Source organism: Sphaerodactylus townsendi, linkage group LG02, assembly GCF_021028975.2.
Source record: "Sphaerodactylus townsendi isolate TG3544 linkage group LG02, MPM_Stown_v2.3, whole genome shotgun sequence".
Taxonomy (NCBI): Eukaryota; Metazoa; Chordata; class Lepidosauria; order Squamata; family Sphaerodactylidae; genus Sphaerodactylus; species Sphaerodactylus townsendi.
Genome location: NC_059426.1, coordinates 25949972 through 25971481, shown reverse-complemented (window position 1 = coordinate 25971481; position 21510 = coordinate 25949972). Strand labels below are relative to the sequence as shown.

The 21510-nt window shown below is 46.5% G+C and overlaps 1 protein-coding gene across 1 annotated transcript in view; it reads right to left on the bottom strand.

Annotated features, from left to right (window-relative positions):
- Nucleotides 1-20462, bottom strand: part of NFE2L2 (NFE2 like bZIP transcription factor 2) — a 34055-nt gene extending 13593 nt beyond the window's left edge. Inside the window, exon 1 of the mRNA XM_048485255.1 lies at nt 20309-20462. Coding sequence (XP_048341212.1) covers nt 20309-20329 — 21 coding nt within the window. The 5' untranslated portion in view covers nt 20330-20462. The remainder of the gene's footprint in view (nt 1-20308) is intronic.
- Between the last annotated feature and the right edge of the window lie 1048 nt (nt 20463-21510).

Here is a 21510-nt window from a genome sequence, read left to right as displayed (position 1 = left end):
AGAGGTCTGTTTCTGACGCCTCTTTAAGATTTGTCTGAAATGGGGCAAGACATTGTCATTAAAGAAGTTGCCGACATGGCCTGCAACAGCTTTGTCCGGGTGATTTTTCTCCACAAACCCCTGCACCTTGCTGCAAATCGATGAAAACCGAGGAAAATCGATGAAAACCGAAACGAATTTTTCACTGAAAAAACCGCTGAAAACCAAAACCGATGAAAACCGAGGGCAATGAAAACCGAGGATCCGCTGTAGTTGGGAAGAGAGGCATTTTCATTGGCCGCGGAGACTTAACATGTGCTAGGAGTCAGCCCTGGAAACAGGTTTCAGCACTAAGGCCAAGTCTTAGAACATATAACATAGCAAGTTCCTCTGGGCATGAACAGACTGCCTGTACTTCGCCGCTGCTGTCAAGATTAAAAAGGAAGGGCTTCCAGGGCCAATTACGCGGCTCCTCAGCAAGCTCAGCATTCAACGCCCACACACTCCTTTTCTTTTTCAGAAATTAAGCACTGACTGCCATGTGGTGTTTTTACTCATTTACTGATAGGTTTTTCCAGAGTCTGTTCCAAGCCACATTGCTAGCTTAGTCCAGACTTATAAAAGGCAGTTTTAATAAGATAAACATAAATGTTAAACAATTCACATTAAGCCGCCATCTGGACCCCAATGGAAAATTTCATGTTTTAGATTTACATATCAGCATTTGCCATCTGGGTAGCCAGTTTTACATTTTATGGGAAACCCTCTGCGTGCATTGTAAAGTTTGACTATTAACTCTTATTGCTCTTCAGCAAACATATTTGCACTAGGATAAACAAAGAAGTGAGGCAGCGACCCCATCTTTAGATTTATGCGAGCGCGTACGAGTGCACGTGAGCACAATTCATACGACGAAAGCTTTTCCGCGGCCCAAATATGTTTTCAAATCCCTGCCAGCATGGAGAAGCATTTACAGAATGGAAGACGTTCATGGGAAACTATATAATTCAATTTGGAGGCAAAAAGAGAACAAGGTGTTTCAACCAGATTGCCAGTGGCTTCTACCTTCTATCCAGTGATGGCGAACCTATGGCACGCGTGCCAGAGGTGGCACTCAGAGCCCTCTTTGTGGGCACGTGCGCCATTGTCCCAGTTTGGGCACTCAGCAGTGGCATAGCACCAAGGGGACGAGGGGTGGGCGACGCACTGGGCATGCGCCCCTGCAGGGGCATGGTGAGAGAGTTCTGGGGGCATGGCGGGGGTGTTTCAGGGTGTTCCAGGGGCATTCCAGGTCAGGGAGGGGGCGGACAGGGGCATGGCAGGGGCATGCATGCCCCAGACACAGTTTCCCCTTGCTCCACCCCTGGCACTCGGTCTCTAAAAGGTTCGCCATCACTGTTCTATTCCATTCCTGCCTCACACCCTTATCAGTTTTTTAAAAGAAATACTGAACTTCCATCCTGGGTACATTCTACACAGAGGAACACAGAGAGAAACCGTTTGAATATCCCTATACATAATTCTCTTAAGGGTTTGAAATGTCCGATGACAAACCCCCAGCCAATGGGTGCACAGGATTCCCATCAGTTGGAAAAGTGTCCCTCACATTCCAACTATTCCCCACCTCCCTTTTCAAGTCCTGCAGACCTTGGGAGGCGAGGTGGGGGGAGAAGCACAAACGATTGGCCCCCACCTCCCTCCCGTTTCCCAAGTCAGGCAGGGGGAAATGAGGGGGGGGGGACAGACCAATCCTCCATGTGGGGCTCAGCTAGGATCGGGGTCCCTTCCCTGTTTCTCACCCTGCACAGGGCTTGGAAAACAAGGTGGGGGCTGCCCCAGTGGTGGGATTCAGCAGGTTCGCACCACTTCGGCAAAACCGGTTGTTAAAATGGTGCTTGTAAACAACCAATTACTTGAATCCCACCACCAGAACCGGTTGTTAAATTATTTGAATCCCACCACTAGCCAGCCCCCTTCTCCCCGCCCCCCACATCTACAGCCCATTTTATTTCATTTTTAAATGGGCTTTAATGCTAGTAAATAAATAAAAAGACTGATCTTCCTTGTCCCTTGTGAGCCAGTGTGATGTAGTGGGTCAGGGAGAGCTGGGTTCAAACAGTCACTCAGCCTTATCACTCTCTCTTAGGTTGATTCCACACAGGTCCAAAGTCATGGGTGTAGGACACTTTGTAACCTGGGGGTTTTTTTGGGGGGGGGGCTTCGCAAAACGAGCCTGCCCCATTTTATTTCCTGCAACCTGGGATTTTCAAAAATCGCTAAACCAGCAATCCAGCAAATCCCATGTGAACGGCCAGGCACGAGGTGCTTTATTTTCCTCCCTTCTGCCACTGGCCCCAGTATGTGTCTGGTCCATTGTCACCCAGTAAATGTCCATGGCAAAGTGTGGATTCGAACCTGAGTCTCCTAAATCTTAGTCCGACACACTAACCACTACACCACTAGCATGAAACAATTAGCTTCCTTTTTTAAAATGCAAAACTCTATTTTTTGGAATCAGCAGCTCTCAACCCAATATTCAGTTGGTTGGTCTGTATCATTACCACAGAGGCAGCAAAATCAATACCACCCCTAGTCAAGGTTGTGGCTTCTATACATTCAAGGGGCTCTTCAGATATGCAGAAAAGTATGACACTGTAAATTAACCAAGTGGTGGTCAAAAATGGCTTGAAGAGGCTTGAACATGTTCCAAGAGGCACGAAATTTAGACCACATTTGGAAATATGTTAAGGGAAAGAAGGAGGAATTAGTCCATTTGAGCCCCTGCTTATAGAATCCTGGGTTTGGGGGGGTTCCAAATGATTTATTCCCCAAGAAATTCTCACAGGCCCCCCAGCTTCTTCTGATAGCAAACTCCATGGTTGAGTACCTGTCACAAAGACTAGTTGCAGACAAGTTGGAGGTTTCTGCTGGGGGGGGGGGGGTGTCATTTCTAAGGTATGCAGAAAAATATTGTTTTGTAAATTAAAAAGAACTCCCCTGACAAGAAGCCTGACCAGAGACTATTGAGTGTAGACAAGAGCGTGGGAGTGGGGGAGAATATTCTGCATGGTTGCTTAACACTTTTATCAAATCTTGGAAGATGAAAACTGGGGAAGGGAAATTTTTCAGCAATGTATTCCTGCCACCCTACATTTCCTCCCAGGACCCCCAACCGCTCTGTTCTATTTCTTACGTGTATTCCATGCATGTTGCCTACAATGTAAAATTCCTCTTCGTTTAATTCCAGCCAAGTGCTTTGAGTTGCTATAATGGATTTCCTCAAGTCCCAAGCCAGTTGGCGGGAAAAGGGGTCTGGCCCAGCCCCTAAACACATATGTTTACATCCCAACATCTGCAACCCGCCCCCCCAAAAAAACCATGTTCATCAGCATGTCTATAAGCTCCGTCATGTAATGAGGAACCCTTGTTTTTCCAGCCCTCCCAACCACATGGAGGAGCCTCTGCTTGTACATACGTAGTTGAACAACGCAGACATTCAGTTGTAGGCGTGTGTGTTCCAGGAGAGGGCAGCAGGTGAGCCCCATTGCTCTCTACAGTCATTCAGAGCATACAATCTGGAACGTCTACTCAGGGCTCCGGTCCTACAAAGTAAAGCAATTGGCAGCAGATCCGAGAAAACCTCCCCTAAAAAGCACAAACCCTTAGGACAAGATCTATCCGCAATGAGAGAGACTGAGCTACCCGTGAGAGCAGATCCTTTCACAGGTGTGGCCTGGATCTTCACAGTCAGCTTACATAAGAGGCATGCTGGAACAGGAAGGTGTTGAGCTTATGATTCTCTTTCATAAGGATGTCTCTATCAACTTGCTTTCTCTCTGTTTCACTGGGCTTCCAGCACGTTCCATAACTTAAAAACACTGTAAATCTGGGTCACTTAACTCAATGTGTCAAGGTGCTAGCTAGGAGGCAGACACTATGGCCGATTATGGATGGGGGGAGCTTACCTCCTCTCCCCAACACAGTGGCTTCAGGCATGCACCTAAAGTGCTCTTGCTTTCCATAGAAGTGGGCAGAAAAAGCAGGAGGCGCACAGCAACAGTGGCGTAGGAGGTTAAGAGCTCGTGTATCTAATCTGGAGGAACCAGGTTTGATTCTCCGCTCTGCCCCCTGAACTGTGGAGGCTTATCTGGGGAATTCAGATTAGCCTGTGCACTCCCACACACGGCCAGCTGAGTGACCTTGGGCTAGTCACAGCTTCTCGGAGCTCTCTCAGCCCCACCTACCGCACAGGGTGTTTGTTGTGAGGGGGGAAGGGCAAGGAGATTGTAAGCCCCTTTGAGTCTCCTACAGGAGAGAAAGTGGGGGATATAAATCCAAACTCTTCTTCTTCTTCTTGTACGTCAGTTGCAGGCATGAGGTAATTGGCTGCTGTGTAATCAGACTATGGATAACATACTACTAAACAATGAAATATATAATAAATGAAGAAAGGTGTAGGAAAATATATTGAGGGGGCATGTTACAGAACAGTGAAGAATGAAAATAGGGAACAAATGAACTTCTCTCAGGCTCCGTATAGGACATAGCGGGTAGCAGAGATAGACTGGCAATTTAACTCTGGTCCCAGCCTGGTGGAACACTGTATTGTCAAGCGAAACCTGGTACGATTTCACAGGGCCTGAAAGAGGGGCTGTTCCGCCAGACTTCTGGTTGAGGATCGCCGTGGCATTCCATCTATTGGCCTCCCTCCTCCTCTTCCTTCCTTTCCCGTAATCCTGATCCTGGTGTGAATGGTGGTTTTAAGGTGTATGGCTTTATTTATTTATTTATTTATTTATTTATTTATTTATTTATTTATTTATTTATTTATTTACTTACTTACTTATTAATTAATTAATTAATTAATTAAATTTATAGGCCGCCTCATCCCCGAAGGGCTCGAGGCGGCTCACAACATAACTGTTTCCAGAACAGTAAATCAATATAACATAAAATCTAACTCATTAAAATTCAGCAGCAATTAAAACAATAAATACAGATTGAACAACAAGGTTGTGTAAAAACACACACACACAGGCACCCGGTCTAAAGGCCAAAGGAGAAGGGAGGAGAGGCAGGGCCCAGGATGGAATCAGGGCCCTACCAGGATGGAAAAGGCAGCTTAGTTCCGGTTTCAGTGGGGGGGCAATGAGAACCGCTGCCAGCCCTCCAAAAGCCCGGTGGAATAGCTCGATCTTACAGGCCCTGGGCGGAATTCACCAAGAGAACCTCCATGCAGGGAACCCGGACAGCTGGAGGTAGAGCATTCCCACAGGCAGGGGACAGAGCCGTAAAGACCCTGGCCCGGGTCGAGGCCAGCCGCATTGTCGCAGGGCCAGGGATCACCAGCAGTTCTGCCGCAGTTGACCGCAGTGGCCTATGTGGGACATAAGGGGTGATGCGGTCCTGTAGGTATGAGGGCCCCATGCCGCGTAAGGCCTTAAAGGTCAATACCAACACCTTGAAAACGATCCGGAACTCCACGGGGAGCCAGTGCAGGCGGCATAGCACAGGGATGATATGATCTAGATAATCACCACCTGTCAACAGCCGGGCCGCTGCATTCTGGACCAGCTTCAGCTTCCGGATCAGTCTCAAGGGAAGGCCTGCGTAGAGTGAGTTACAGTAATCCAACCTCGAGGTGACCATCGCATGGATCACAGTGGCCAGGTCGGACTGGGAGAGATAGGAAGCCAGCCGCCGTGCCTGGCGAAGATGAAAAAATGCAACCCGGGTAACGTGGGCCACCTGGGCCTCCATTGATAATTTAATTTAACTGTTAATTTAACTCCATTGATAATTTAATTTAACTGTTAACCCTAAGTGGAGTCTATGGCGCCGAGCTACAGTGAATTTTATTGCTTCTGTTGTTATTGACGATGTTGCATGCAGCCCTCAGCCTGCCTGGGGGACAGCGGTCTGTAAAACGAATACAAAAAATAAATAAAATAACTTACAGGAAAAATTCCTGGAGGGCCATTGGGAGCCAGCGGCAAGCAGGGCAAAGTGTGGTGCAGTGGTTAAGAGCAGTGGGCTCTAATCTGGAGAACCGGGTTTGATTCCCCACTTGAGTGGCAGACTCTTATCTGGTGAAGCAGGTTTAATCCCCTGCTTCCAGAGGAAATGCACCCTAGTGCACTGGCGCGTCCTCCACCCCGCCCACCCCCCCGGCCCCAGAACGCTCTTGCCACACACCCCACAGGGGTGCGTGCCCAGTGCATTGTGCGCACCCCAGCCTCTGCCTGCTTCTACACATGAAGCCTGCTGGGTGACCTTGGGCTAGTCCCAGTTCTCTCCGAAACCTCTGAGCCCTACCTGTTTCACAAGGTGTTCTTTGGGGGAAGACAAAGGGAAAGAATTTGTAAGCTGCTTTGAGACTCCTTAAAGATAGTGAAAAGTAGGGTATAAATCCAACTCTTCTTTAAGCTCCAGTAGCTCTGCCTGGACCTTTCCTTCCTTGCTCAGGGGTGGTACCGCACTACTCAGAGGAGGGGGTCAGAGGCATGCATGCATTTTTTTCACTGAAAATATAAAAGCACAACTACACCAGAAGTTCAATATGCCCAAAAGATGGAAATTGCAAATTGGTTTTTATGCCCTTGTAGTATTGTCATGTCAAAGGGTAATATTGCTGTTACAGATTGCAAACCAAACAACAGGGGCTGCATTCTTGTGTACAGTTATTCACTATTAGAAGGGAATTTCATATTATTAATAGAGAGCTACCCTTAATTTATCCATTAATCACTTCAATAAAACACTTGTTATGAGACCAGGTAGTCTTTCCAAAACTGAAAGCCTTTCCAAAGTCTTAAAGTCTTTCCAAAACTGAAAGCCAATGAGATTTCCTAGAACCAGAGCATTTCCTGTCTTATTCAGCAATCCACAAGCCAGCTGTCAATTGTGGAAGGAGAGAGGGGCCATTCCAAAAAAAGCTGTATTATCTGTCGCTTTGACTGGGAACATTCATTGCTCCTGACCACAATAATAAAACAAAAAAACCCACAGAAGAACTAAGAAATGTTCTGCACAACATATATGTACTTCTGGGACTCCTCTGCCTATTTTCCAGTGTGTAAACATCTGGTTAATACCTTGGTTACAATAATCCACTTGACTATCCACATAACTGCTCTAGAACAGGTTCAGACCTAGATTCCTTCCACTAGATTTATTTAGCACTGATTCGGCTTTGCCAAAGTTGTACAGACAAGTCACTTCTGAAGCCTTCTGTACACTTATACATAATCCAGAATCAGTGTTTAGAAAGTGAACATAAATCTTACATTAGACTCATCACCCAAAAGATCAAACTGTTAGAGCTGAAAGTTACCACTTTGGCAATTCTTAACATGAAAGTGATATGAAACTGTAACAAATACATGACCTCCATGTCCTTGAAACGGTCTTTAAGAGGGCTTCAAAAACCAGCAGACCCAGTTTGACTAGAGACAACAGTTGAACCACAGTGTTTACTCCATGGTCAACTTTGGCTCTATAAGATGACCTTCCACTATCCTAAAAACTATTCTCCCTCCAGCCATGCCAGAAGCATCCTTCAGGCTAATGTGGTGACGCAGTGCTAAGCGAGAAGTGTGACATTTTCCTATATGTCATTCCTTTGGACACTCCCGTCCACAGTGACCCTGCTAGACCCAGCTCTCCCAGTTAGATTAACAACAATCAGCGGTACAGGTACTGGAACTGTCCTCCCACAGGCTTCCAGATGTCAAGCAGCCCAAATCAGCACACGTGAAAGAAAGGGTGAGCCTTCATGTCAGTCAGCAGAAGGGACCCACAGGAACAAAGGAGAACATGTGTGGACTGGTATTCATGGAGAAGTCCACATAATAAGTCTGACAGCTTAGGACTGCACTGTAGAACAACCACATATGTGCAGATTAGTAATATGATCTAATGTCCACCCATTTCTTTATTTTGGTTTTAACAAAATATGGATAGCTGGTTCTGGTGGGTTTTCCGGACCATGTGGCCGTGGTCTGGTGGATCTTGTTCCTAACATGGCTGGCACAGATACAGACAAAACGTTAGTAATAAGATCTACTAGACCACGGCCACGCAGCCCGGAAAACCCACCAGAACAAGTTGAATCTGGCCGTGAAAGCCTTCGACAATACAAAATATGGATAATTGAGACAGAACCTGCAAGGCCAAATACAAAGAAGAGTGAGCTAAATAAGAAGGAAGGTTGAAAAATATGGGGAAGAGACAGCTGAAAGGGAACATGAAAAATGGTAATGGAGGGACGATACAAAACATAATGGTGTGACTCATGTATTCCGTTGCTCTTCAGGTGCTTTCTAGCAAGCATTTAAACTTTCACTTAGTTTTATACAACACCTGAAATAGTGTAATGAGGCTTTGTATCCTTAAGCGTTGCAGTAGTTAATGAGTACCTTCAAAGTTTGAACTATGTAACAGTAACATTTTATTGCATGACAGATCTGTCCATAATTAACTTTACATTTTGTTACTAGGCAATGTAATTATTTATTAAAACAAGCATGAAATACAGCTATTAGGTTGAGCAACTGTGGTGTCTCAACTATCAGAGCGTGAGATTTCTCAGGTCCAAACATATTTCCTTTTTCTGAAGTCCAGCTCTTCCTTTTTTTTTTAGCTATAGAACTCGTCGGTTGCATAAGTGGTAAAAGAACACGTTTTCGGAAGACTGTCCATCTTGCTGAATGTTTAATTTCTTCTACTTAAAATGTACACACTTTTCTCCGAGCAGAGTCCAACACTTTCTAAACAGGTTTCCGTCACAAGACTGAAGAAAAGCATTAGGAGGCAGCGAATTCCAGGTTTTCTGAGAGTATTCAAAGCAGAGAAATAGGTTGCTTTCGAATGGAATGGGATAGCTGGGACCAAGACAAAGTTTAACAAGGCTGTTATTCTGTGCTCCATTATTCATTTTGGCTGAAATTCAAAACACAGGTAGGGCAGATTAATGTTTAATTTCTGCCAGCTCTGCTCAGACCTGTGCACCAAAAGGTAAACTACTCATGTAAGTTAAAAAACAACCAGCTCTTCTTACTTTTAAGAACTAAGCAAGGCAGTGAATAAATCTCAAGCAGAAAAAGTGACATGGGACTGAGTAGGATTTTTCTGAAGACTTTTTGAGCGCAGAACATACAAAGCCACCATATCTTATGTTCTATTGCTAGGCCTGTGTCTCCACTGTGCTGTCAGTTTCTCCAAGACAAACTTGGGAGCTGTCATCAATGGCCATTTTAAGGTTGTTAACAGCGAATGAGCTCATGGAGTGAGCATACGTAGCTATGCACCCATAAAAAAGGACAATCCTAAACTGGCCTACTCAGAAGTAAGCCGCATTTTATTCCATGGTTCTTACGCTAGGGAAAGTGCTCTTAAGCTTTCAGTCCAAAGGTCCACTTCACACAGCTAGGCAAGTTTCAACAAATCCCAGGCACCGTAGTACCTATTAATTTCATTGTGGCATCTCGTAATGATTTTCTTGTAATGTCTCTCGGCCACGGGCAGAGGAAGTAGGAAGCTGATTTTTCATTTCACTTCAAGGAATGCTTTGTAGCATGAAGTTCCTGTCATTGCTTGCTTATATGTCAGTGTTACACCTTTCGGTGGCAGTAGACCATTTCTTGAATAGTTGCTTTCTGTCCAGTGTTCAGTGAAATAGAGCAGCAATGGAATTATTAGAAACTGGGGAGAAGGGAGGTTAGGTTTAGAGCAGGAGGCCCCAATCTTTTTGAGCCCGAGGGCACATTTGGAGTTCTTCTGACACGGCTCAGAAACAAAATGGCTGCCATAGGAGGCTGGGCCAGCCAGAAAATGGCTGCCACAGCCTAACTTTAGTAACACAGAATAGTTCATTGTGCTAAGGTTGCTGCCAAAGCAACATTTTTAGAAATCTGCACAGCCAATCAAATTTCTAATAGTTAATCAGAAATCTTGCTGGGCAAAAGATTTGCCTGGCCCCACACCCTTGCTAAACAATGTTCATGGACACCAGAAAAGGTGTCTGTAGGCACCCGTGGGTACCCCATAGGAACCCTTGATTTAGAGCTTAGCTTTTTGTCAACAATATGATAATCAGGATCACCCCACATTCCTTTATACCAGGGGTCTTCAAACTATGGCCCCCCAGATGTTCATTAACTACAATTCCCATCAGCCCTGCCACTTGGCCATGCTGGCAGGGGCTGATGGGAATTGTAGTCCACGAACATCTGGAGGGCCATAGTTTGAAGATCCCTGCTTTATACACTAGGCGGCTTTTGTGAGATCTTTAATAAAATTACAAGAAACTGCAAAGCGTTTAGGATTAGGTTTTGTGGCAGAAATAATTAGAAAAGATGGTAATTAAAATACAGTGGTGTAAAAAAATGTGTCTGGCTGGTTCCTAAAAGCAAAGGGAATTTCTCAGGGCCTGACCTATAAATCCTGCCACCTATTCCAGTCTTCCTCTTCTGTCTTCTACTTGGCACACCTGAAATCCTGCTACCTGCAGCATGAAGATAGAATCAGGGAAGAAACAAGCCCAGTGGAAGCTGTACCTACTTCCTCCTCCACCTTCACAACATGTTTGACAGACCAATTAATCAGCCATTCAGATGTTTGTCTCAGTCCCGTTCCTCTCCCAATCGTCAAGTGAGCCGTCCATCTTTTTTAAAAAAGTGCAACGTGTATATTTATGCATTCATCCCTCTATTTATTGCAGAACTATTAAATTTATTTATTTATTTTACTCAATTTATGATACCCCCCCCTTTCCCAACTGGCCTCAGGGCATCATACAGAATCATCATCACAAATACAAAAAAAAAAAACCCCGTACAAATCCATACATTTCAGCACCATAAAACCATTTAAGGGGAGGTAATGAAACCCGTATCTACAAACCCCATTCTTACTGTTTAAGGCAGGGGTCTACAACCTGTGGCTCTCCAGATGGTCATGGACTACAAATCCCATCAGCCCCTGCCATGCTGGGAATCGTAGTCCGTGAACATCTGGAGAGCTGCAGGTTGCAGACCCCTGGTCTAAGGGAAAGGAAGACGGGGAAAACAAAGGAGAAGGAAAACAAGAAAGAGAAGGGGAAAGAGAGGCCAAACAGATGGAATACCATTGCTATCTGCAACTATAAGCCCACTGGGTGGGGTAAGGGTTGGCGCAAACTACACCAGCCATAGCCACCTTCTGCAGCAAACTGACAGATCCCACTTCTCTTCAACTCAATCCTGGTGGGGAGGGAAAGAATGTGTGTATAAAGTACAGTGAGCAAGCTCCAACATCAGCCTGGCCATTTGTATCCACCCACTCACCTAAGAGAAAAATGAGAGAAAGAGCAGAAACTGGGGGCGGGGGGTGGGTGGGAATCAGCACATGCAAACAAAGGAATTGAAAAGCTTAGGTCCCAAAGCGCAGACTGGGATTGAAAGATGTGGAGACCACGTCTGAAAAGGCTGACAACTACTATGTTACACAATCCGCAGACATGGACAAAATAGTAAGGGATTGAAAGGGATCCTATGAAAAGGAATTGTGGCGTTTGTGCCATTAGATTCCAGGCTAGCAAGATAGAAATAACAACAACAACAACTACTACTACTACTACTACTACTACTACTACTACTACTACTACTACTACTACTACTACTACTACTACTATTATTATTATTATTATTATTATTATTATTATTATTATTATTATTATTGAATCTTGTATACCGTCCTCCCCCGGAGGGCTCAGGGCGGTGAACAGCATGAATACAAGTAAACACAAAATGGCAGGCAACTGGGAGAGGTTTCTAAGTTGCATCAGTGAGAACATGAAGTGAGGTAACACGAGGAAGTGAATCACAAAATGAGACAAACCAACATTATAGGAGTAGATATAACTATCTACAGAAAAGTTTAAGATACATGTAGTGTAAACAATTTGTACACAGGCCATCTTTATTTTTAGGTTATAAACCTCTTAATCTCACCCAGTACAACAGATACCACTTTGGATATCCAGCATCTTCACGCTCCATTTTGTGCAACGGGTCAAGTGAGCTATAGCTCAGAAAAGCTCAAGCCACAATAAAATTGTGCGTCTTTTATGGTACCAAAAGGTTCCTGTTTGTTTCTACAGCAGAACTCGCACAGCAATCCTTCCGGAAATTTAAGTTCTATTCACTACACAGAGGGGACTAATTCTGATGCTTTAAACCAGGGGCCGAATTCCCACTGAGAATTTCAATCTGGATACAACCAGGTTCCAAAAGAATCGGCACCTTTTCATCACGGTTTCTTCCTCCCAACCGCAGCTACAGTCTAGTAATCTATCCAGGTTTCGAGCAATGCAGGAATTCCCATGATCGCACGATCGAATGTGCAATCTGCTCAGCGGCTATGATCTCCTTATCCTGATTTGCTGTTGTGTTGTGTTGGGGCGGGATTTTAAAAAAAAATTCTGTGGAGCCACGTCACTATGCCCATGCGTAGATTGAGTCGGAGCCGGATGAAATGAGTAGGAACCGGATTTGTTTCCACAAAGAAACTCCCCTGTTTCCGCAATGTGCTTGGCTCCATATTAACCTTTGCTTACTACCCTGAGAACGTGCAATTGGTCCCAGTTACTCTATAGTTTGCACACAAGTCAAAAACCCGGGTCCATGTTTTAATGTAGCCCCATTGTAACATTGCCTCCGTGGGCGCCCTGGTCCCCCTCCCTCTCGCAGATCAGGTGTTGCTTTCCCGGGACTTCAGTTTCCACTTAATCAGTGTTGAGAGCAAGAGATTTTGGCCGAGGGGCTGTTCCCAGGGGTGGGAGGGGCTCTTTGGGTTTGGGTCGTGTGTACTCTGGGGAGCCCAGATCCCACCCGGCACCCCACACTGCTGCTTTGCCGAAGGCTGTGCGCCCTGCTGTCCAGCGTGCTCAGCTGTGTGGATCCGGGCAAGAGCCGCTCTGCCCCTTCCCTGCGGGTGGGCTGGACCTGACCCTTTCAGGTTGGGAATGGAGGCCCCGCAGGTCCTTGCGGCAGGGCAGGGCAGACCAGCGGTTGGGAGCGGGCGCCTGAGCCTCAGACCATCTAACCCAGCCATTCTCAACCAGGGTATCGTGGTACCCTGGGGTGCCATGAGCATGTCCCAGGGGTACCGCGGCAACACTACCGCCCCCCCTCATTTTTGTGGTGTCTCCCACCGGCACCAGCAAGGACATGGAGCTGGCCCATGGGGCAGGGCCTGCCACAAGGTCAACAGCCACCACCATCCCCAGTGCTTCCCTTCACCCTGGGAGGGTAAGGTGGGGGGTGTGGCAAGCAGGGGCAATGGGAGGGGAAGGTGGAGGGTGGCGGCAGGGGTACCGTGAGATATGAAGAGTATCACGGGATTAATTGACCGTGGGGAATCGGCCAGGGATCTCCAACCTATAGCCCTCCAGATGTTCATGGACTATGATTCCCATCAGCTCTGCCAACTGGCCATGCTGGCAGGGGCTGATGGGAATATTAGTCCATAACCATCTGGAAGGCCATAGATTGGAGACCCCTGCTCTAAACCATACAGCTATATAAGTGACTGGCAGTATAATCCTATGAACCAGTGTGTCAGCCAGGATGGTCTAGTGGTTAAGGCAGCGGTCTTCAAACTGTGGCCCTCCAGATGTTCATAGACTACAATTCCCATGAGCCCCACCACTTGACCATGCTGTCAGGGGCTGATGGGAATTGTAGTCCATGAACATCTGGAGAGCCGCAGGTTGCAGACCCCTGGGTTAAGGTATCGGACTAAGACCTGGGAAACATAGGTTCAAATCTCTGCTTGTGCCATGAAAGCTTGCTGGGTGAACTTGGACCACTCTCAGCCCTGACCATGGCTACTATTTGGATGAGAGACTTTCAAGGAAAACCAGGGCCATGATGCAGAGGCAGGTAATGGCAAGCTACCTCTGAACAATTCTTGTCTTGAAAACCCTATGGGGTTGCCATAAGACAGGGGTGTCCAACTCTGGCGCTTGAGATGTTCATGGACTACAATTCCTATCAGCCCCTGCCAGAGTTGGACACCTTTACCATAAGACATCTGTGCCTCAATGCCCCCCCCCAAGCCCCACTGAACACAGTGGGAGTTAGTTCACAGTAAATGTGCATACAATTGTAGTGTGAAGGTGTCAGAGTGAAATCTTAATGCCACTTTAAAAAGCATACTTTCTCCACAAGATGGAAATATGTCCCTAATAAGAAACTCCTTAACAAATGACCAGCAATATTTCAGACTACACAATTTTATACCCATGTCGGGGGTTCTTTTAAATTAAAAAGAATTTGGAAAGTTACCCAACTTTCAAAACAAGGGAAAAAAAGATAACTGTACTACCACTCTTACATTGTCTTCTGACATCTTGATATTTCTGTTTCTAGGAAGGAACTGTATGCAGAGTTACTGCTCACATGTACAGTTCTAAAAGTCATCTCCCCCCAATCTGTACACACAAGTCAATTTTAAATATTTACAGGTAACTAGTGTAAGTTTGATTCTGGAACTGTACTCTGAAAGGCTCATTCCAAAACAAAGTCGCCCTGAGGGAAAAACAGATGGTTACACAATTCCAACCTTCTTTAAAAGCCCTGAAATTTGCACGCTAAGAACAAAGAGGGCCCTTTTAGGGGGACCATGACGGACAACTGCTACTTTTCATCCAAGAAGGAAAAGCACTGAAATATCTTATTTTAGTAGCACAATGTATGAAATACGTGTCATTGTTCAAGTCGGCACTCTAGACATATTTCCAAGCCAGCAGGAACACGAGCTCAATTTATCTGAACATATTAGAGCATTTCATTTATGCAGCCGAGTTCTAATCAAACTGTTTCTAGGTGTGCCTTCAAAGGAGCAAACAGTACAGCTGGTAACAAGTTTGCTTTAGTATCATTCCATCATGTCTTATTCGGGATACGTTGTAAAGGGAGGATAGTAAATTGCCACCCTGGAGATAATGATTTCCCCCCTGATCTCCACCTCAGTGAAAAAAGTCACAATAATTTCACTGTCTCAGACAGAGAATGCCAAAACCTGTGTAATACAGGACACGAGCCAAGACTTCCATCTCACCGGTATAAAACTGAGTGTACACACTGCATGTGTGGCATCTGGTGCTGTGAACCCTTCTGTTATAAAGACTTCCGCTGATTTATTTGCCTGCCTTCCCAGGATTTGAAACACACTCTCCTTTAGGTCACTTACACCTAAATCCTAAAACCTGAAACATGTATCTGCCTGCCAAGCTTATGCAACACCACGGCAGAGTCAGCCCCAAAGCCTCATTTCAAAAGGTTGCTTTGCAACCTAATACGAGGGAATGGTACTCGGAAATAAATCCTGTCATGTTCAGTGGGGCTTTCCCTATCTAAATGCGCACAGGGCACATTTAACACACATCCTAAGCAACTGTGTGCTGCTAAGTATACAGCCCCCCTGCTCACAGTGCTGAGTTTCTTTTTGTGCTCCTGGCAACTGTTTCCTGGCTGTCTGACCTAGTTATCAGATCAAGAAGAAACACCTTAGTCCAGGTGTCTCCAGTGGTCATCTACCAAGGCAGTCACAGCAGGGGTGAAAGAGCCAGGATGGCATAGTAGCTACAGTGTCGGACTAGGATCTGGGAGACCCAGGTTTGAATTCTGCTCACTGGGTGACCTTGAGTCAGTCACACACTCTCAGCCTGACCTACCTCACAGGGTTGTTGTAGGGGGTAATGGAGGAGGGGAGAATGATGTAAGCTGCTTTGGGTACTCATTGAGGAGAAAGGCGAGGTATAAAGCAAATAATAAACTTGAGATGACCATCCACCAAGGAGGTCTTCTACCCCTTGCGGAAGACAGATCTTTCCAGCAGTTGAAGCTTGTAAATTTCGTTGCGTTGTAAATTTCGTTGTGCATGCACAATGACAATAAACGCAACGTTTCGTTGCGTTGTAAATTTCATTTCGTTGCGTTGTAAATTTCGTTTCGTTTCATTTCGTTGTAAATTTCGTTTCGTTTCGTTGTAAATTTCGTTTCGTTGTAAATTTCGTTTCGTTGCGTTGTAAATTTCGTTGTGCGTGCACAATGACAATAAAATGCTTATGCTTATGCTTATGCTTTTCTTGCCCTGTTAGCATTTATTTACTTTATTCATACCCTAATGCAGTGATGGCGAACCTATGGCATGAGTGCTAGAGGTGGCACTCAGAGCCCTCTCTGTGGGCACTCACGCACAGGGTTCATAATGCAGGGGGGGCAGAAAATCACCCACCCACACACACATATCTAGGCTGGCTTGGGCCGTTGGGCACGACACCCCGCAGAGAGCAGGAAGGACTCGGCTGGCGGGCCTGGTGCCTGTGCTCTGGATGGCTGCTGCCCAAGGGGAGGCAGAGGATTAGGAAGCGGAGATGCTAGAGAGGCGCAGAGCAGTGCGTGCAGGACTTGCTGGAGGTTAGAGCAGGCTGGCCCCTGCTCGAGTGGGTCGGGTGGAGGCACTGGAGCAGTGCAGGGCAGAGCGGCGGGTGCATGCAGGACTAAAACCTCAGTATTCAGGTTAAATTGCCGTGTTGTCACTTGCAATAAATAAGTGGGTTTTAGATTGCAATTTGGGCACTCGGTCTCGAAAAGGTTCGCAATCACTGCTTCCAGCTCGGGCCAAGGGGGCTTACATCGTTCTCTCCTCCATTTTAATCCTCACAACAACCGTGTGAGATTGGCTAGGCCAGAGGTGTCCAACTCTGGCACTTCAGATGTTCATGGGTTACAATTCCCATCAGCCCCTGGTGGTATGGCCAAGCAGGGGCTGATGGGAATTGCAGTCCATGAACATCCAGAGTGCCAGAGTTGGACACCCCTGGGCTAGGCTGAGAAATGTGTGACTGACCCAGCAAACTTTCATGACAAAGTTAGGATTCAGACCTGGATCCCCCAGATCCTAGTCAAATACTCTACTCACCACAACACCACACTGGCTCTCACACTGCTGTACAACTGCTGCAGAAACTAGAGCCTTTTACTCTTCTCTTGTCTAGACACATTACAAGAACCCACAATTCTGTAATCTGCACCCACTTGGATGAAGGAGTGGCATACGAAATTACAAACCAGACAATGCATTTATATGGAGCAGCTATCCTAGACCAGATTTTCTTTAAAGAAAAAAGGTCACCAAAAGCAGAACATTTATGTGAACTGGCCCACTATGAAAGAACAGCCAGGAGGTACAAGGGTATTTCTGTGCCTCGGTCTCCAAGCACTTATGATGTAGATCTGCGGCGTACCAAGAGTTATCCTCCAAGGCCACGAGTATACTCGTTCTCGTATTCATGGAGACCACAGCAAAACTCCCTTCTGACTATCACTATGACATCAAGTGTTCCTACTTCATTAACAACAACAACAACAACACAATCTAGTGCATTAACAACACAAAAGGAGTGTTGCCTCAGATTACACCCTGCATTTGATCAAGTTCAAGATGGGAAAGCGCCAAACTCTTGTTTATGCTGGGATCAAGAGATATGTATTATTCAGGCCAAACCTGGTACAGCCTCACTCCAGGAATGGAGAAAGAAACAATTCACAAAATGTTTGCCTATGGACAGTGAAGAAAGGCATGCAAGCATAATCCTCCTCTAGTTTAACATCAGTAGGAGATTCTCAAAAAAGATATATGTTTCAAAACTTTTCAAGCAGCTTTGAATATGTTTATTCTTTCCAAGTCCCCTTTTTTCTTTATCTCTGGCACCGAGCACTAAGCATGCAAATAAAATTCCAATAATCAAATTTACATGAACAAGTTAATGACTACTGAAAAGCAGTTCAAGGACTCTTTAAAGGCAGGGAAAGTTAATGCATATTGCTAGAAGTTCCCCAGAAACTGCGGACCTATGAGCACACCTCAGAAACTATCAGAACATGATGCAAGAAAAACTCAGGAGGTAGTACTGAATTTAGCAACAAGACATTACTACTGCAGTGCAGGTCTGGTTCTTGACCCACGTAACCAGGACAAAATGCATTGATTCAGTACTTCCAAAGCAATGATTTTGAATCTTTTCTTCACCTATCGGAGAGCCAGTGTGGCGAAGTGGTTGAGATGTTGGACTAGCATCGGGGAAATTCAGGTTCAAACTTGTGGGCTGATCTTGGACCAGTCACACACACTCTCTCAGCCCTGACCCTAGTAAGTATTTGGATAGAAGACCTTCAAGGAATACCAGGAGTGCTAAGCAGAGGAAAGCAACGGGCAAACCATTTCCAAACATCTCTTGCCTTGAAAACCCTATGAGGTAGTCATAAATCAACTGTGACTTGACAAACAAACAACCCTGACAACCCAACTTTTACAAAGCCAGAGCTCTCACATGCAACTCTGATTTTATCTCAGTTGTCCAGATAGACACTTTTTCCTTTTCCTGCTCTCCAAACTTTCTATTCCCCCATAGAGCCCCTTCCCCACAGTGTTCCTCAAGGCATCGAATTTAACCTCTATTGTCAGGATATTTCCCAAGAAAAAAGAAAGCTGGGCACAAGGCTTTGAGGAAGTCACACCCGCCACTCTGTCTCATCTGACTTCAAACTGTGACAATTTACGACTATTATTATGAAGGAGCAGCTCCCCTGACTTGGATGGCCAAGATTAGCCCAAGGTTGTCATACCTCAGAAGCCAAGAAGAGTCAGTCCTGGATGGGAACCACCAAAGAAGCCAGAGAGTGCTACACAGAGACAGGCAGTGGCAAATTACATCTGTTTGTCTCTTGCCTTGAAAACCCTAGCCCTTGAGGGGGTCATGAAAACTTTGAACAGAAGTTTAGCTTTTTTATGGCACCATGACTACATTAACAACACTGGTGACTTCCCACCCATCATAGGAGATAAGTACTTTCAGAAGCAGTGAACAGTTTTCTGTTTTCCCAGATAAGATATAAAACTGACATAACTGCATTTCGCTCTGTACTTCCTGCATTTCATGACTTCTTGACATTGCTGGTTGTGGGGTTTTTTTAAACACCTAATGTAGTGCAGGCCACTGAACTAGGATCTGACAGACCCAGATACAAATCCTTTACTCTTCGAGTGAAGCTTTTTAGATGAGCCTGGGCCCCTCACTCTCCCGCAGTCTGATCTACCTCAGAATGTTACTGTGAGAGTAAAACGGAGGGAGGAATAACACACACTGCCCTAAAGGAGGAATAAAAAATGGGCTAAAATGGGCTAAAATGAACACAGACTGAAGAAAGCAGTTAACTCTTCAACTCTGAAGAAAGCAGTTAACATTTTCTTCTGCCTTTTAAGTGGCCACAGCCTCAGGCTTGTTTTCACCCACTCAACAGTCACTGTAGGATTTATAGCAGTGGTGGCGAACCTATGGCATGGGTGCCAGAGGTGGCACTCAGAGCCCTCTCCGTGGGCACGCAGGCACAGAGTTCGTCATGTGGGGGGGAACTGCCCCCCTCACATCTAGGCTGGCCTGGGCCGCTGGACTTGATGTGCGTGAACCTCGGCTGGCAGGCCTGGTGCCTGTGCTCCAGGTGGCTACTGCCGGGGGGGGGGGGGGGGGAGCAGAGGCAGCAAAGATGCTAGAGAGGTGCAGAGCAGAGCATGTGGGACTTGCTGGAGGCTACAGCAGGCTGGCCCCTGCTTAAGGGGGTTATTCAGGTTAAATTGCCACGTTGGCACTTTGCGATAAATACGTGGGTTTTGGGTTGCAATTTGGGCACTCGGTCTCGAAAAGGTTCGACATCACTGATTTATAACCAATAAGAGGGAAGTGATAGGTTTATACAATCTGTATGAGCCTGTGTCCCAACTGTCCTCAAGCTACAGCTGGGTCATGGCAACCCAGGAACGTTTTCAAGGAAAGAGCCAGGAGAGGTGGCTTGCCATGGTCTGTCTCTGCACAACACCCTGGTACTCTTTGGTGGTCTCCCATCCAAATATTAACCAGGTCTGGCTCAGTTTCTGAGCTCTGACAAGACCAGGCTAGCCTGGGCAGAGTTTGGAGCCTGAGGGGGCGAAATCTCCAACTCTCCCTATAGCCCCGCCCTCCGCAGCCGGTGAGTCAGCGCGCCTGACTACGTGACGTCACAGAAGGTAGGCGGACCGAAGCGGCGGCGAGAATGGAGAGTCGCGATCAGCGCGACTCGCGAAAAGCAGTGTGGGCGGGGCCTCCTCTCCTCACCACGCCCTCCGAACAGACTTCAGAGAACGGAGGCGCTAGAAACCACGCCTCCTCCGCACGGGGGAGGGGGGAGAGGAGCTGTTGCGCACCTGTGCGCTTCTGTCCGCCCAGGTGGGCTCTGGCGGGACTTACCTGTGGCATCTCGACCTCCATGGTGGCGGCGCTCACCTCCGTGCTCGATGCGGCGACCAGCCGGGAATCCTGCCTTCTGCTACCGTCCCCTTCGCAGTTCCCGACCCCTCTGCTCCTCCGCCGGGAACCAACCGGGCCGCCTACTCGCCTCTGCTCCGCCTCTTCCAGTCACTGGACTGCGGGAGGAAGAGGGCGGAGAGGCGCCCTCTTCCTCCTCCCCCCCCCCCCCGCTTCTCGAGGGAGGGTGGCGATGCCGGGCACGCAGTTGCAGGACAAAACTCAACTCTCCCAGGCAGACGCTTGTTGCTGCTGCTTTGCCCCCTCTCGCCCTGCCAAACTAAACGAGAGTCTTGGAAAGTCTTCGAAGTTAACTTTTTATTAGTATATAACCGCCTCGTAAGGTTTGGTTACTTGGTGTCGTCGTCTCTCCCGCCCCCCTTGCAAGTGATGAGTTTGCACAGGGGTCTTATCCGACTAAAAGATGGTTGGGAGGAAAACTTTGCATTTCGCAGCCCCCTTTCTTGTCATTGTGCCAAATAGGTCCTCACCCGCTGGGGCTGTTGCCCTGCATTTGGCATGGTGACAACTGGGTTTTACCTAATTAGTGTGGCGCTGGTGTTTGCAACCTTTTCTTTTCTTTTCTTTTTTTTTTTTTTTGCTTTCTGAGCAAGTTTGAAGTGAGAAAAACGACAAAGTAAAATCTATAATTTGGGTATGTGAGTCTGCTTGGTGAGGGCTTGCTACAATGTTTCTGATAAAACGGGTTCAGGAGAGGTGGAATAAAAAATGGCTAGTGTTTCAGGTGTCCTAAAACTGTTGTTTAATTTTACTGCAACAAAGGAACAGCGCTGCTCCTCACTGGAGGGCAGTCATTCTTGGCCACCTTGGCAAAGAGATGAGGAGGATCAAGCTGGAATGCAGATTTTGTGCTCTGAATGTGCTGGGTGACTTTTACTCCCCTAGGCCGGTATTCAAAGGAAACATTGCATAAGAAACATGCTTGGAAGCCCTCAGCTGGTAAGACTTAAGCAAAGATTTCACTTTGCTTGGTCAGTTAATCCACATTCCATAGGAACCTGCTTATTGTTTTGTAATCTGCAGGCCGGGCCCTCTCTTGCACTTTTTGTGAATTGTCTAACATTGCAGAAACACACACACACCCCGCCCCCCCAAAAAAAGAGTTTTAGGAAACCCCCCTAGCA